This window comes from Aulostomus chinensis, chromosome 13 (genome assembly GCF_037954235.1).
Source record: "Aulostomus chinensis isolate RoL2024-O1b breed Wild chromosome 13, RoL_Achi_v1.0, whole genome shotgun sequence".
Taxonomy (NCBI): domain Eukaryota; kingdom Metazoa; phylum Chordata; class Actinopteri; order Syngnathiformes; family Aulostomidae; genus Aulostomus; species Aulostomus chinensis.
This window is the reverse complement of record NC_141332.1, coordinates 3,513,004-3,530,308: the sequence shown is the minus strand read 5'-3', so window position 1 is coordinate 3,530,308 and position 17,305 is coordinate 3,513,004. Positions and strand designations below refer to the sequence as shown.

At 43.8% G+C, this 17,305-nt stretch overlaps 2 protein-coding genes across 3 annotated transcripts; both read right to left on the bottom strand.

Moving 5' to 3' along the window:
* Positions 1 to 281: 281 nt before the first annotated feature.
* Positions 282 to 5,029, bottom strand: igbp1 (immunoglobulin (CD79A) binding protein 1). Of its 2 annotated transcripts, XR_015118996.1 has the most exons (4): positions 4,518 to 5,029; positions 2,306 to 2,638; positions 514 to 896; positions 282 to 481 (listed from the first exon to the last, which is right to left on the bottom strand). XR_015118996.1 is itself a non-coding variant. In XM_086222485.1 (3 exons), the coding sequence occupies exons 1-3, from the start codon at positions 4,992 to 4,994 to the stop codon at positions 624 to 626; spliced, it is 1,083 nt and encodes a 360-aa protein (XP_086078611.1). In that variant the 5' UTR covers positions 4,995 to 5,028; the 3' UTR covers positions 282 to 623. The 2 variants fall into 2 exon arrangements, 1 of the variants encoding a protein (XP_086078611.1); XM_086222485.1 differs by having other exon boundaries at positions 282 to 896; positions 4,518 to 5,028.
* Positions 5,030 to 5,718: 689 nt separating this feature from the next.
* On the bottom strand, positions 5,719 to 14,462 carry magt1 (magnesium transporter 1). The gene is made up of 10 exons (XM_086222775.1): positions 14,326 to 14,462; positions 13,104 to 13,273; positions 11,783 to 11,900; positions 10,819 to 10,959; positions 10,545 to 10,685; positions 9,580 to 9,669; positions 9,426 to 9,489; positions 9,085 to 9,159; positions 7,479 to 7,569; positions 5,719 to 7,374 (listed from the first exon to the last, which is right to left on the bottom strand). Exons 1-10 carry the CDS (start codon positions 14,404 to 14,406, stop codon positions 7,359 to 7,361), a joined length of 987 nt encoding a protein of 328 aa, XP_086078901.1. The 5' UTR covers positions 14,407 to 14,462; the 3' UTR covers positions 5,719 to 7,358.
* Positions 14,463 to 17,305: the final 2,843 nt, after the last annotated feature.

Below are 17,305 nucleotides of genomic sequence, written 5' to 3'. Positions count from 1 at the left end.
CTACTGTAAATGATAGGCATGTTATATGAATGCGATCCCCCCATAACACCAGCTTCCCTCTGTGATTCCCCTTTGCAGACAGTGTTGTAACATAGTCTTGAAGGTCTCACTGATTACGATTAATAATTAGGATAGCATCATAATCGTTATAAATAACAGTAAAAATAATAATGCTCTGAGTTTTTCCACAATAGTACCAGTCACTGGGTTTGTCCTGCTTAATGGCTTTGATCAATTTCTTGTTAACTCTGCTACATGAATACACAACACAAAGCAGAGACATGGACATCATAACTGGGATTCATTCATCCAACCAACAAGTAGATGTTTATTAAGACTGATTCAAAAATGCAACATTAACGACATCTGTGTATAAGCTTGTAAATGACTTAGAACATAAGTGAATCAGCTGCAGTGCAGATAAGTCAGGAGTGTGTGCGTGTGCACGTGTGTGTGCACGTGAGTGTGCGTGTGTGTGTGCACGTGTGTGTGTGTGTGTGTGTGTGTGTGTGTGTGTGTGTGTGTGGTGTATTTCATGTGTTGGTGGCCAACAGTTTTTCAGATCAGTGTCCACCTCCTGAACACAAAAGGACCAGACATGAGGCTGGAGCCCGCTGGGTCAGCTAGCCCATGTTCTGGCGGTTTCCATAACCTCTGCGATGAGTGTCTTTCCAGTCATCCCAGTTTCTAGCTTTCTGCAGAGACTCCTCGTCCTCATTTTCAGCCTTTTTCTCCTTCTCTTCTTCCTCCCTCTCCTCAGCATCAGTTTCCTCATCCACAGGAACCCTCCTGGGGATACCCTGGTCAGGCAGGACACCGTGTTTCCTGTGCTGGTCATACCAGTCGTCTACTGTCATGGTGGGAAGGCTGGGATAACCAGCGCCAAACACCCGGGCCTGTGAACCAATACAAACATTATGAGAGTCACTTCTGACCTTTCTACGAGGTGGTGATACACAGTGCTGCTACTGCCAGCCCTGATTTTGCTACCAAAAGTATACATTTGATCATGGTTTTAATAATGGTACGTTCCTTTGATTTTATCCTACATTGTGGTCAAAGTGTGTGCGTTTTTCCCTTTTCTCAACAAATAATTCTCCACTCAACTAGGTGGATGCAACTCTCAATCGAAGCTGCTTGTATAAACTGTTGTCATGTAGAGCCATCCATCGCTTCTGTAGACACTCCAGTCCTAACATCCCCGTACCGTCATCGCATTTCATGATGCGTCATTGCAAGACGATAATGTGGCATCAACAAGATGTCACATTAAGAAGACATCCTTTGTAACAAAGATGATAAGAGGAATTTTGTCCAGAGAGGGCTTTTAATTTGTAAAAGACGCAGGAAGTATTTAAAGGAAGGGCTTTTTCTCACTGTGAGAGACACAATGCTCATATTCTGAGAGGATAGAATATGAGCCTCCCCACTAAAGACATGAGCACTTGTGAATGGATATCACCTCCCTGTTCTATATGCAAATAAAAGACACATTATTTCCAATTACAAAGACCAAATACCTTGTTGTTAAGATGTATTTATAACAAGCAGTTATGTCACTCAGACAGACCAAAACCAAACAGACACATCCATAACATGTTTGTTTGATGCTGTGGATTGTGTTGACCAGCACATCCATTCACTGATAGATCTGACATTTTATTCTATTTGGGGGGAAAAGATCTTAATCAGAACGATGAGTCTGGATTCTTGTTTCAGGAGTTTGCAGAGATACTTGATGATGACGGACACCTACAAGAGCACACAGCAATACTCGCATGCCAGTAAGTAGGACATTAGATGAAGAAGTAGAACAAAAACACAACATGCTCCTCGGTAAGCCTGGGAGAACCCTGCGTAGACTAAGAAATTCTGGAGGGAAGAGTCGATATGGATTCTACTTCTGTAGAGTTCACCCGTATCCAAGAGAAGGCTGCGAGGGGCAGCAGTCTCATTCGGGATCAGTAGGGTTACAACACACTTTTGGCTTTGTCTTACAATCCTTATGGAAAATGACCAACTTCTATTAGTCGCCTCATCAAAGTGTGAGAGCGCCGGCTCGGTGGAGCGGAATGGTGATTGTTGGTGCTCCTCATGTTTGCTTTGGCTGAACATCGGTTACCGTAGCTACGCCGCAGCAGCAGCTGCAGCGGAGAGTGTGGACAGGCTGGAAGACGACCAACAGAGAGGAGTGACTAATCTACTGTATTACACTCCTTTGCATCCATGCATTTTCTGTAAGTCAGACAACTTCTGTGTGCTCTCTGGCAGCTCTCACAAACACCATCAGCAACCTGTCTCTCACCTGCATGGCGTCCTTGGTGAGGATGAAGGGTTTCATGGGGGGCCTGGCGGGCCTTTGCTCTGGCACAGCTGCCCCCTGCTTAAGAACATCCATCCTCTGCAGTATCTCCAGCTCCTGGTCGATGCTCTCCACCTCTTCCAGACTCACCGTCACCCACCTCCGCACATTCAGCAGGTAAAAATCTCTGCTCACTTCGTCGTCTGCCTGTCCACTGTCCACGGCTCTCTTCACCTCTGACAGTCTAGCCTCCAACTCCTTTTTCTGGCGGTACCGCTCAATTTTGGCTTGTCTCTGTGCTGCCATGGCAACCAGGTCTGACGGTAGGGGGGAAGGCTGCAAGAGGATACAAATGTGTAGTTGAATACTCTGATAGAATAAATGGCAGTTATCTACCACACTGCACTTCTTCTTCTTCATCATCATCATCATCATCATCATCCATTCACTTCTGCACGTCACCTTATTTTGGACTGCTTGTAACACTTACAGTTTCATTCCAAACAGATCTGCTTCCTGATCCCGTCCTCAGAACTGACTCCAACTATTTCTCATGACTTTACATTTATGGTTATAATAGGCTGCTGTCAAGGCCCAGTGAAGACAAGGGCCTACGGTGCACTGCTGGGCTCTGCTTGTTTCAGGTTACCACTGCCTTCCATGACTCACATTTCCCAAAATGTAATCCAGTACACCCCTCCAGTCCGACGGTCTATGTTGAATTGGGATCTTTTAGGATCTCATTTTGAGATTCCATTCCAGATTCTATTTTAGTCAGGAAAGGTTCACACTACGAAATGATGCCTTTTATAGGAATGCCCCTTTCACATTCAGACAGACACAGTACAACCAAAGTCTGATCCGCTACCACTGAGCCAGGGGAAACACAAGGCGTGAGAGCTAAGTTATGTGTTTGTCCAGCAGGGGGCACTGTTGGTCATGCACTCCTCGCCATCAGTGGTCTGAAAGTAGCCAACAGTCTCTGAGCCCTGAGACCCAGATGCCGCCCTGGCAGTCTGGCAGCAACACGTCGGCTTGTTTATAATTTGTACGGCCATGTTGCAAGAAAGGCCTTTTAAATCTCTCTCCTACTCTGATTGCTTCAGTTCCTGCTACCAATGAGCAGAGCGCTCTGGCGCCTTGGTTAGAGTCTCAGCACTGAGGCAGCTCATGACGCAGCTACACCAGCGGCAGACGCGATGCACCCTGTCCTTGGCCAGTAGTTCATTAGAGGTGAACATACGGATGATTATTTCACCTTTTATCTTATTGTTTTGCAGCAGCTGACTACTTCTGAAAAGTACTAGAGTTCATTTGACCATTTTAATTCGACCTGGATTTAAATGGTCACGTATGACAATGCCTTTAATAGAGTAAGTTAGGTGCTTAGGGAATTAGCCCCCTGAGCACCTTTTTCACAGTCATACCGGTTAAAAAAAACAAACAAATATCCCCTACCAGCCGGGCCCCACTCCCTACTAGAGGATGTTTAACATGAATAATTCTGCACTCTCCCTGTGAATCTCTTTCAGTTGTTTTCACTCCAATCCCGACGGTCAGTCACTTTATATTAATAGTTAATTAATAACACTCCATTGACACAAGCTCATGTAATTTAGGGTGCTGTGCTCCTGACCAAGGTGCTGGCAGTCAAATGCAGAGGACAAATTTCACTGTAGAACCTGCAAGTGAAGGACTTTATCTTCTCCTTCTGCAGCACCTTCAGCTCCTCAAAGCCCAACTGTCCTACCTGCTCCAGATGTAGATTCTAGATCTGAAAAATACAGAATTTCCCCAGCATCTCCAGCTCGCTCCTTGAGTCCTAACCTGGCCAGTGATTGCAGTTCTGTCTTTAAAACGCCATCAAATGTATCCGAGCTGGCAATTCTTCTAGATGATCGCAGAGCCATTTTTTGGAGCAGCGGGTGAAAATAACAATTTATTTTAAGAACTAAACTTCAAGAAAGCGACAAGATGTGTGACTTCACTTGAGGGACCCTCCCCTTCCGGAATGGACCTGGGGGATTAGAACAGCGATGCAGTACATTAAAGTTGAGCATGAGAGATTCACTCTACAGGTTTGCAGTCAAGATCACGCTGGCCCCACCCCCCACTGGTCCTCAGCTGCAGGGATGCTAGACCCACCTCCTGCACCTCTGAGGGTTAGGGCTCCGTCAAATGAGGAGTCTGTTTTTTAACCAGTCTTCAATCTCACCTTGGCACTGGCGTGATCGCTGTCGGATGCTTCGTCGGGACTTGAGTTTCCATTCGCTGATTTTGGCAGTTCAAATGATGACACGTTATATTCTTTACATCTCCGCAGGAAATCCACGAAGTAGGCCCGGGCTGTCTGCACTATGTCCAGCCGTTTGTCGCGGCTGGTCTGCTTCATGGTCAGGGCTCCTAGCAGGGCGGGACACAGCAGGTACTTCAGATCCGCCGTCGCGATCTCCTCCAGCTCCTCATTGCGGCTGAACAGCTCGAGTTGAGCCGCCATTCTGGACGTCTCCTCCAACATACTGATACCGCGTCTCACTTTGACCTGGACACTGTTGGAGCTCAGGGGTTCATCTGTGCTGTCCACCTCCTCGAAGATCTTCCACCCGCGCTCAAGCAACTCCGACAATTTAGGAGATTCTGCCCCCGAGTGTGACTGTAGCTTCGCATCGTTGTTGTTCTTAGTTTCCGCCATATTGTTTTTACTTCCGGGTTTCGTCTACTTCCTCGTTTATATTTAGCATTGCAGTGCGTCGAGGAATTACTGCCCACCAGTGGCCGTACTGTAACATGACACGTTATAACCAACAACAGTGCGGTACTTGTAAATATGAAAATATAGACGTTACTTTTAAATGTGTCACGCCTTTCCTGCGTTGACACGTGAGGGCTCTTCATGAATACGCCAGTGTTCCATTATAACGGGGAAACATGACATCCATTCCTTTATAAAGCAACTCTACACAGCACCTCTGAGGTTTTCTACCCTCTGAACAAAAACACATCGGCAGGACTTGTAGTTGCCACATTTTAGTTATGGAAAGCATGAAAATATATTCTTAATATCTGACTTTTATAATGTCAGGTTTGAATAATCTGGCAAGCAGTCACTGGAGCTCACTGAAATCCAAGGAGGTGGGGGAGCGTGTGGAGATATCCAACTGGATCAGCTGCATTTGCAAAATTAATTTGAAGCAGAACATTTGAATCTCTCAAGGGTCAAAATCCGCTCCCTTGCTTGTTCAAAAACATTTTTTTAACCAATTTCTTTTTCCTTTGAGCACTAAAAATTGTGAACAGACATTTTTTACAGCTCGATTCCATACAATAATGCTTCATCTGGCTATGACAGGACGAGAGGTTTTGGTCACAATGACACATTGTCCCTCTGGATCCTGGGCCTACTTGTAACTGGAGGAAAGGGGAGACAAACACTGAGGAAGTTAAGGCACTTTAATATCAGCAACAATCACCGGATCAAATATTCTCTCAGGTCTCAAATGATAACCACAAACATTTAAAGCACTTCATTTGATACAAGTCACCAATTCAAATATGTCGCGTGACATTTCTGATCAAGTATACAGACGTTAATCTCGGTTCGCTCTGGGTTAACAGCACCAAGTTATAGGTTGCTGGAACAAAGAAAACACTTGGAAAAAAAAACAGTTTCACTTATCGTTAGCAAAATTTCATTTAGAAAATTGATCAGACATGCTGAAATTCCTTTTTTTTCTTCAAATTGGCAATTTGTGAGTTAAAAACCTGAGTTGATGAATGTTCTATATACTTGAGCCATCAGATTCTACACCCCGTGAGCCTGAAGGGTCTCTCTTTTGCTGTCAACAAGTTTTTTTAAAAGGCTTTCACGCGCACTTCAATAGCCGCAGATGAGACGTTTAATATGTAATTCTTAGCAAATTTCGAAGTAATTACTTGTGTTCTTTTGCCCCCCCCCCATGTTTTAGAAAGATGGCTGTGGATGGTTTGAATAAGCAAATACAAGATGAGTAAAAGTTATGTTGCTAATGAATAGGCAAAAAAAAAAAAAGAGGCAAAATTTGACTAATTTTAAATCAATCACTAAATGTGATAAATCTCTGTCTGTAGGAGTGGAGTCACAACTCGGAGATCAAAGCAAGAACACCATAACCAGATTCGTCAGGGAGGTTTTGTGGCCCCGGCCCTAAACCAAAGACCAGTGCAGTAATCACTTACAAACTGATACTTCTGAGGGTCAGACCAGCGATGCTGCATTGGATTTCTTGTTTTTAAATGCATATTAAAAAGGTGTTTGACCATCCACCAAATAATCCTGAGCCATCAGGATCCCTTCTGATCTTCCACTTCTACAAACACGATGAATCATGGAATGTGATGTCACGTAAGGGTTAGGGGGTCTTGGCAGCTGTTATCCAGGAAAGTTCAGACTCGGCAGAGAACTTACTTGGGAGTAGCAATACACCTGTCACGTCTGAAGTGCACTCGAACGCGTGTTGACTGGCTGTGACGGCCACTCAGCTGCGTTACACAGAGGTGATTCTGTCCATATTCAAAGATTAGCTACAAACAAGATGCTGAGGATGAGCGACTTCCACGATGCCCATCACAACTGCTGTCACTTTGCTCCTCAGGAAACCTCAAATCCTGGTTCGGCCACACAAACACCAGACACAAGTCTGTGAGTTGATTACAATCCCAACAGTGACATTACAACACTGACATTTGTATTCAGTAAGAGTTGGATTGAAAAACTACTTTACCAATCAATTAATTTTGTGACACTGATACATTTTACCTCACAATTCTGAGGAAATACAGAAAATATACTTTGGCATTGTGTAGCCCGTTGGTTAGGGGAGCTCTACCAATGACAAAAATGACTGCTGAGTCTGTAAAGCACAGTGTGTATATGTGGGTGGACACGTTTGGCTCAAAAGAAAAGAGAAATAAGGGTGTTGCATCATTGCCACGGACAACGCTGCATGCTGGAGGCACTTTTGGAGCTTCCTGCACTGATGATGATACTTGCTGTGAAGCAGGAGGACGCTGGTCAGCTCTAACTCATCAGGAAGCTGTTGGAGGCACAGGAGATTAAGGCAATAGTAACTAGCACTAACTAGTGTTAACCAATCACAGAATTTGCCACAGGATAACATGTAAACATGTCTGTCTCTACCTGTAGGGGTAGCCATGGTACTTCGCTCTGAAGATGGATAGCAGCCAGCTGAAGAAAAGCATCACCAAACCAATACCTGCAACACACATAACTGACACACACACACACACACACACACACACACACTCAGATATGCTATGCAGTGCATGAATGTGCTTTTATAAATAACATACCAAACAAACACTAAGCAGCAATGTTATCTTTATCGTTTTGATGTAACACACAATACATCGGTAAAAAGTAGGGCAGTCACTTTAACGCATTAGATTAATAATTACACCGCAAATTCCCGGGTTATAAAAATTAACGCAAGATTAATTATAGCACGCTTGAGTGGCAGTTCAATGTGAATTTTGCCCAGACGCGAGCATTTTAAACTTGGCCCGTTGAAGGACCCGTACTCGGCAGTGGCGCGTCCCTTCACACGTGCGTCGCTCGTCAAAGCGCCTGTTTGAGACTCAGCTTTACGATGACCTGGCTCAGGTTTTATTCAATCACCAATAAAAATGTGGATTCCAAATCTTCTCTTCTTTGTGTATTCATTTGATTACTCATGCACTACAGTTTTGTAATGTCCTAGAATTCAAATTCTTTATTTGGGGACCTGAAGGAGATGAGATTAAAATGCGATTAATTAGATTAAGCACAAATACTGTAATTAATTAGATTTTTTTTTTTAATACAGCACTAGTAAAAAGCTAGATGTTGTAAAGATGTTCTTGTGTGTACAGCAGATTTATGTTTTTAATTCATGAGCCTTCAGTTGTGTGAGTTGGTTTTAGTGAGCATCCAAGTCATCCCATAAAATAAAGCGAACCTGCAGAGACTTAATTCTGATCCAAGTGTGACTTGATGCTGTGTAACATTTGAATGCCAGAGGGAAAACCCACATTCAAATATCATCACCTCCTTAACATAATTGCCTGTCATTTTTTGACAATTTTTTTTGTTTGTCTCCATGTTTTTGCGTTTTCTGAAAAAAATGACTTGGGCGATTATTTTAAGAGGAGTGCCAACTTTAGACAGCTCGTATCCAGTTTGGACTCTGACACTAAAACCCATCTAACCAACTTTGATATTTACTAAAGGAAACTGTGCGTCTGACTTCACAAGACTGAGCTGAGACAGAAACTGTCCGTAACCCAACATTTAGAGGACAGACTACTCCTACGAGAGATGGAGACACACAAATGTGCACTTCTTGACAATTAGGTCTGCATGCCAAACATTGTTTTGGAAAACTTAGCTGAAAGCCCATTTCCTGGCCAGCTGCTGCTGATAACTGAGCTGAGGTAATGCGAGTCACCGATTTGACAGATGAACATAATCCATTCAAGCACAGGACGGAATCACATTCGGTGGGAAACATTTTTCAAACCGAGTTGGACGATAGAAAAGGATGAAAAAAATAAAAGAAAATTTGTTTTGCCATTTTTTGACTTTCCAGTCAGACTTGAGAGAGGACAGATCATATCCCCAATAAGGCAGCATGGTGACCCTGAGGAAATAAATCTGAGTCCTCCAGACCTCTTCCTGAGTGTGGTGTGTTGGACAACCGTTCAAAAATGTTCAGAAACAGAAAACATGTGAATGTTTGTATACATACTCTTTCTCTTTCCAATGTCCATGTCAGACGTAGCAGCCTCACACAGCAGCACTATTCCCATGGTAACAGCAGCATCTGACAGACAGGTGAAGGATTCGTCGGTCTAATCGAAATGACTTAAAACCTTTTGGTTATGTATGTGGTGGTTTGGGGATAAAATGAGGAGCTTGGGAGCTCAGATGGAGAGAGAAGAGAGGCTGCAAATGGAAGTGAGCAGATCCCTCCAGCTGATGGCAGAGGGGCCGATTCACACCAATTCAACAAGGGCTGGTAAACAAGAGTGTGTTTTCTAGCTCAGAAGTGTTGCACCGGTATGAAACGCAGATGCAGCTGAAGGATACTGAAGAGGAGGACGATGTGTGTCTCTGCCACAAACTGGGCCTGACTGCTGCCGTGGATGTAACTCTGCAAACACACATACAGTTACACAGCGTTCTGACAGCGAGTTCACGTCTTTACATATTTTGGTCATCAGCAGTGTTTCTTCTGTCTTACGACTTGGCCAGTGTTTGGGTTCTTGTGTGCATAGGGGGGTCCTCTGATGTGGTTCCACATCTGGCCTGACGTCATGATCAGGACAAAGCACTGAAACAAAGACGAGACAACAGTGTGTTGACACATCACCTGCAGACATGTTGGGATCCTTTACATTGTAAGTAGGATCAACATCGATGGGCTTCTCTTTGCCATTTCTGCTGCAACATGGGACATGAAGTCAGACCTCTTGGTCACTACCAGGGGAAAGTCTCTCTATGACACAGAGCTGGATAAATGTGGCTGGTTCCTTCTACATTTTGGAGGCAAAAAGAAGTGAGGCAGGAGGGAAAAATGCCTACCATCACTAAATGCCTACTTGTGAGTACCTGAAAGGGCAAAATAGACTTGGGTGAAGTATCACTTTCAGCTTACTGAGTGTTCTCCTGGTGTTATGTGGGCTGGGCTGTGAGGATTTGTTCCTCACTGTGTGCAGCTTCAATCAGGACCTGAGCACCAAAGAGTCAGAGGCTGCAATTATTAGCTCTCTGAGGACATTCAGGTTTCAAATTGAATGTGCTGAGGCACAGAAGTTGAAGAGCCAAAAATGTGTAACAATCCAATCACTTGTAGACTACAAATGAGCAAAACCAGCGCGAAAGACAGTCAATACAGAAACACTCATGCAATCTGGAGCTACCAACCGGCCCAGTCTGCAGTCAAACACTGATGAATGATTTGAGCGTTGATGTCAGCTACCAATGCTCTACTAAGTAAAACTAGGAAGCGCTTAATTCTACTGACAACAGACGGTGTCATGTGGAAACTAAATGTTGACGTTTGTCCAAAAGATCCTTAGAAAGACAATTACAACACAGAATGCTTTGACCTGGCAGGGTCACATTCAGGACCATCTACATCACACTAACAATGAAAGGCCTGATGGAAGAGTGTGTGTGTGTGAGAGAGAGAGAGTGTGTTGTTACCAGTGCAGAGAAGGCCCAGACATTGTTGTTAAAGAGAAACTCTAAGTTGTGTCTCCGCAGATATGCCAGTCCACCGATCACAGCCAGGAGGAAGCCCAGCAGGAGAGGCCCGGCATAGTTTGGAGGACGAATGACACGGATCTGAAATAAAAAGCCGGACAGGATTGTAGTCACCAAAGATCATCTTTGTGTGGCTCTTGATATCCAGATTGATCGTGTTGGTTCAGCGTTGATGAGACCAACTTTCTTGTTGAGGAGAACTCATCACTCCCACCTGCACGTCAGTCCTGTCTGCCACCCATCGAGCCAGCTGCTCAGCTGCAAAGCCTCGGACCTGGAGCTCGTAGGTGTCTGACCTACGTGGCTTCCCTTTGGATGGGAAGTGGAGGAAGGTCGGAGCAGAGTTCATATTCAACTGGAACAAAAAAAACAATACAGTCAGAGCACCGAGTGGAGTTCAATCTCATCCGAGCCGCTCACCAAATCTGGAACTCGTGACTGCACATCCACTGCGTGATGGCCTTACACTTTTGTTCTTCTACAGTTTCAATGCAAGCCCCTCCCTGAAATGTTAACGTCCATGGCCAGAATGACTGACCGTGGTGTTAAAATCTATTTCAGGTGAGTGTGACTGCATGCAAGCTAGTGTCCATGTTCTGAGAGTTTTCCAGGTCATCATCATAATGGAGGTATGACTTGACAAGACGTCTTGTTCTTCACGATCCCATATTCAAGTTTTTAATTAGAATCAACAGCAGGCCTAAATGATTTTGAAAAAATATCTAATGAAGGTGTTTTCCTTAGTCAGGAGGGTAACTTCAGCAGGCTGAGATCTCTCTCCAGCACTGTATTTCAATTCACCATTACAATGAGATTTGGACACATTTGGCCTCTCACAAACATTTGCTTCTCCTGAGTTGAATATTGCAGTGGAGCATTCATTTCTGGCTCTGCTCCTCAGACATTTCTCTTTTGAATATCAAGGGTGTTACTAATGTTCCTTTACATGCGGGAGCTCATTAGCAATAAGATTCTATGTTTTCCGCTGTACTCTGCATAGTGTTCACCCAAACAAGATACGACAGACTACTGAATCCTCAACAAGAACAAGAACAACAAAAGAGGAGTCGTACACATTTTAACAAGTTATTTCCTATGACGTTGCAACACTTTTGAGGAAAATCTGCTGCCCCACATCTGGAATGTCAACTCCCAGAGAGAGTAGTTTGATGACTCACCATCTGAAAGACGTCCGATCCTTCATCAAAATCAACGGATGCAAAGAAGACCTTGTTAGTAAATGCGGAGGAATAACGCCAGGAGTTAGCCAGCACCTGGAACTCTTCATCTGCTTGTCTGAAAGAGAAATATGCATTCCGATTTATAGGCCGAAAGTATACCAATATTTTGAGCAGTAAGACTCAAGGCAAAGACGTCATCACTTGATGGACACATGGCCGGTCAGGCCTGGCGGCGAGGCTCTGACGAGACCAGCGACGTCTGCCCTATGGGATCGTCCCACTGGGTTTGAATCATCATTAGTTACCATTCAATGTTACGATGGACAAAGGAATTAATGTTTACAAGTTTGTCATGAACACCAGCAGTCATCAATATCTTCACTGCAGCTGACATGACATGTACGTATAGTTGATCAATGCAAATTTGAGCCCACGCAGTCTGTTGACAGAATAGTTTAGGAAAAAAATGCATGAAGAAATTTAGACAAAAAAGAAAATACAGAAGAAATATGGGATGCAATGCACAGAGAAATCATGGGCAAAAAAACAAACTGTAAAACAAACTGTACTCTCTAGCCATGGCCCTGTGTTTCTCCCTCCTTTCTACTCCTGCATCTCTCTCTCCTCTCCACCCCCAGCCCCATCTCTCTCCTTCTCCAGCCCAACCAGTCAAGGCGCATGGCTGCCCACTCCATTCCTGGTTCCGCCTGAGGTTTCTTCCTGTTAAAAAAGAGCTTTTTCTCGCCACCGTTGCCGAGTGCTGGCTCAAGTGGGAACGTTGGGTCTCTTTCATCCAAGTTAAAGAGGAAGGTTCTAGACCTTGAGATGGCTTTTCTTGTGATTTGGCGCTATATCAATAAAGATTGACTGATTGAAAAAATAAAAAAAATAGTGACTATGAATAAACCAGGTATTTGTTATAAAAGGTCAATAACATATGTTTGTCACATTTTATCAATGAAATAATACCTACATGTAATTCAAATATCATTCTTGGAGCACTTAATTGAAAGGACAGAAAGGATTTTACAAGATGTTCTCGAATGGTCATTGTTCTGCCTCGGACTGAAGCGTAGCACTTCAGTGACGCGTTCCTGTGTTTGCTGAGCTCTGACCACCACGAAAAGAGGAAACATCAAATCATTTCAATTTATGTGCAAAAATCAGCCTTTAAGCTCAAAAGAAATAATAATTTGACATTAATCGTGTATAATTGCAGTTCGACAAAGATAACGTATTTGGCCAAGCCTCCAGGCCCGATGTACAAGTACACGCTGAGGTCGCAGTAGTACCTCATATTCATACTCAGGCCTCTTACCTGCAGACTCCACATTGTCTCTGGGGCTGCAGTGCTGTAAACATAATGACCACTGAATAGTTTCTGGGAGGAGCCTTGACAAAGCGACGGAACTTGTCTCCATTCAATCTGATGACCGAGCGCTTGGAGGCCCACTCCATCATCTGGGTCACCTTCTCTGACAGCAGGGTCTACGAGGGGGGACACACACAGCTGCTAATGTTAGGGAGAAGACAGCGGAGATGTCATCTGCTCGGGCCGACGGAAGAGCCGGGGGTAAATTCTGTTTTATATTTTGCACAAATCAAAAAAGATTTGAATTATCTGTTGTGCGTAGGCAGTTTCAACACTCAGAAGTTACGTTTCCTCTATAATTAATTCATAAATATTTCCTGGGGCGAGGAAATCTGTCGCTCCTTTTCCATGCAAATTCCCTCCAAAGTAAGGAATCAGTGGTTTTGATCATTTAACAAGATATTCGTTTCCATTCTTCTTCTGTTATTCATTTTGTCATCAATGGTTTTTTGTAAGATGTTTCTACACGTCACCCATTGTAGTTCAGAATCCTCCGACGTTGGTCATAAATTCAATCGAAGAATCACACACTCAAGTGGAAGAAATTCAGAGTGATTATGGGATCTTTGGATATTTGAGGGAAGAAATGAAATCAAAATGATGATGAGGGGCGATGGTAGATGTGTGCGTTCCAGGTCTTGTTCTTCACTTCCCTGTTTTTCTCAAAATCTGAAAATTCGTACAACAGATACATGGCACGATATAGTTTTGATGATCGGATATTTATACTAGATGTTTAACAGCTCAGTGTCAGATCCGGGTGATGATGATGATGAAGAAGATGAAGACTTAGAAAAGTATGTATAATTGCTGAGATACTGCAGTATTTATGTTCTTCTGACACACTGCAGCTCCTGTCATCCGCCTGGTTCGATGTGTCTCTGATGATGATAACAATGATTTGGGGCTACAATTACGCAGAGCAATTACATAATTAATCAATTCAACCGTCAACCACGGTTCTCTCCCTTGGGAGCCCAACTCGGGAAAATAGCGAAACGTTACTCCTTCTTGTTGGCGAACACAAACACAAGCTAGCTCATTGATGTTAGCTTAGCACCGGGCAACGTTACACTAACAGGAACACAGACAACTTTGACAACGTTCCAAAAACTCCCCCTTCGAAGTTCCTCGACTGTCCCCGCTTGTGTTCCTCCAGGCGTCTTACCTCTTTCTTTTTCTGTGCGCCAGCGGGTTCATGGTAGAAAATACTGAGCAGAAACAGCCAAATCAAAACTTTTCCAAACATTCTGCAACACCGTCCACCCTGCTGCCGACACTCTACTACCTCCTGTCAGCTTCTCATTGGCCACCTCTGCTTCTTCTGCGTGGTATGGTGGCATCTTGGGTCCAGGGTGTTACATTACTGCCCTCTCGTGGAGAGAACTAACTACTACAATGTGCAGATGCTCGGATTCTCCCTTTCAGCCCGGATGAATAGACACTTCCTGGCCAGTATCACTCACATTTTCTCCCGCTGGCCCTCTAATTCTCTTCTTCATGTCCTTTCCTAGCTAACAACTATATGCCCACAATATGGAAAGTTGAGATTACTGTATCTGCTCATTGCTATTAGGATTCCTTGATCCCAGAGCTGCTAGAACTCATTGATTTTCCTCTGTGTGATTCTATTTCCATCCATTTTCTTCCGCTTATCCTGTTAAGAGTCGCGGGGGGTGGAGCCTATCCCAGCAGCCTTCAGGCGAGAGGCGGGATTCACCCTGGACAGGTCACCAGTCCATCACAGGACCAACACATAGAGACAGACAACCATTGGCTCTCCCAGTCACACCTACGGTCAATTTAGAGTCTGGATTAACCTGGTCCCTCTTGATGTCTTTGGACTGTGGAGGAAGCTGGAGTACCAGAGAGAACCCACACAGGAACAGGGAGAACATGGAGACTCACACAGAAAGATCGCGTGATGGAGCCAGGGCTCAAACCCGGAACCTTCTTGCTGTGAGGCGACCTGATTCTGCTTCCCTGAAAGTTTAATTTTTCTGTCAATGTTTTCTGTCATTAACTAAAATACGCTTGTAAACAGGAACGATTGTGACCACAGAGACTTGACTAATTACCAGTGAATGTTGTTCTATCATTCGAAACAGTAGATCTGGTCAATTACTGGATGGAATGGAGGAGATTCTGACAGGCTCTGCTTAGTTTGGCTTGCCCAACCCACTCCACCACCACCCAAACATCAAACAACTCAACTTTATGTTCACTGGAAACCCTGAATGTACTGACAAAGGTGAACCAGTATGGTCTGCTAATGAACCTTGATATCCATCTATAAACCCCATGCACATCTCAGCATTTGCTCAATGTATGACTATAGAAATGAGTATGGAGGATTTGTTCTTCATTTTCTTGAAGGAAGTGTTAATGCACCCACAGTGTTATGGTCACATGTCAATGATCCCAGCCAGTCAGTTTCCAGATGTCCTCATTCTTTGATTATATTTGTTTTGACAGTTTTTGAGGTGTAAGAAATACATGGGCGTCATGCCACTGTGAGTACAGGCATTACCTGAATTTATCCAACAACCCAATAACCCAATATCAGGCAGGGACAAAGGGGCATGAATGGCTTTGCTTCAATCATAGCAGCAGTTGTAAGTTTACACTGCCCCCTCGTGGCTTAAACTGAGGATAACACTGCTCGGGAAAAATTTGAAATACTCAGCTTTTCAGCACCCGTGTAGAATAATAATATAATATAATATAATATAATATAATATAATATAATATAATATAATATAATATAATATAATATAATATAATATAATATAATATAATATAATATAATATAATATAATATAATATAATATAATATGGCTGCACGGTGGTGCAGTGGTCAGCACTGTTGCCTCACAGCAAGAAGGTTCCGGGTTCCAGCCCCGGTTCCATCACAGGGTCTTTCTGTGTGAGTCTCCATGTTCTCCCTGTTCCTGCTGGGTTCTCTCTGGTACTCCAGCTTCCTCCAAAGTCCAAAGACATCAAGAGGGACCAGGTTAATCCAGACTCTAAATTGACTGTAGGTGTGACTGGGAGAGCCAATGGTTGTCTGTCTCTATGTGTTGGCCCTGGCGGTATAGGGAATGGATGGATGGATGGATGGATAAATTAAAGCCTTGGTAAATATCGATTTATACACATTTATTTATTACAATTACAGATATAAATGTTTGAATGTCTATATTTCATTGTTTTACCACAATTCTAATCAACTGGAAAAACCCTATCCAACTTTCAGCAGTGTGGTGAACATGGTGCTAACTGGCTCTCTCACTGTTATAAAACCAGTTTAAGCAATTTGTCCAGCATATTCTCAGCTGGCCAGTTCGTCCAGTGCTGTTAGGCTAGATCACCTTTTTTGAATGACATTTTGACTCGCCAAAACAGGGGAAGCACACTGACCCACACGCTGACGTGATTGATGGCTCCATGGGTTTAACAGTCCTGGTGAGCCATGCCAGTTAGTGAGCCTGAACAGGACCAAAGCCCTGGGTCTGGCTCACCTAATCTCACTGACTAAGGAAGGAACAACTGTGTGTGTGTGTGTGTGTGTGTGTGTGTGTGTGTGTGTATGTGTGTTTCTCACTTTTCTTGACAGTTGTTCACCCAGCTGACCTCAAACTTTGTGGGTGTATTGCTGAGGTCCAGAGAAAGTGCAGTGCTGAGACTGAAGTCATTTGGATGATGAGTTGTCAAGACCCCTAAGCCTCTCCTAAGGGTGAAGGTACCTAGTGACATCATCACATTTTATGATGGATGTATTCATCCATGTTACTGTGTTGCATGAAGTTGAAACTGACTATTCAATATCTGAAGGGTTCAACTTACCCTACTGAACCTGGCTGAACTAGTTATTGGTGTTGCTAGTTCGACTTGTTGCTTCTCCTGGTCTGACGAGTCTAAATGAATATCAGCAAGCTTCCAACCTTCATCACAGCCAGATACTCTGAAGACGCACATTATGATGCATTTTTATTGTTTGTTCTTTGGAGTCTTCATTCAGTGCCCTTTACTGGCCTCTGGTTGGTGCGTAGCAACAGTTCATTGCCTCCATCGATGGTTAGATTGGGTGAACTGGGACCAAACAATGGCCCTCACTTTTTTTTTTCTGTAATTTTGGCTCTTCAACT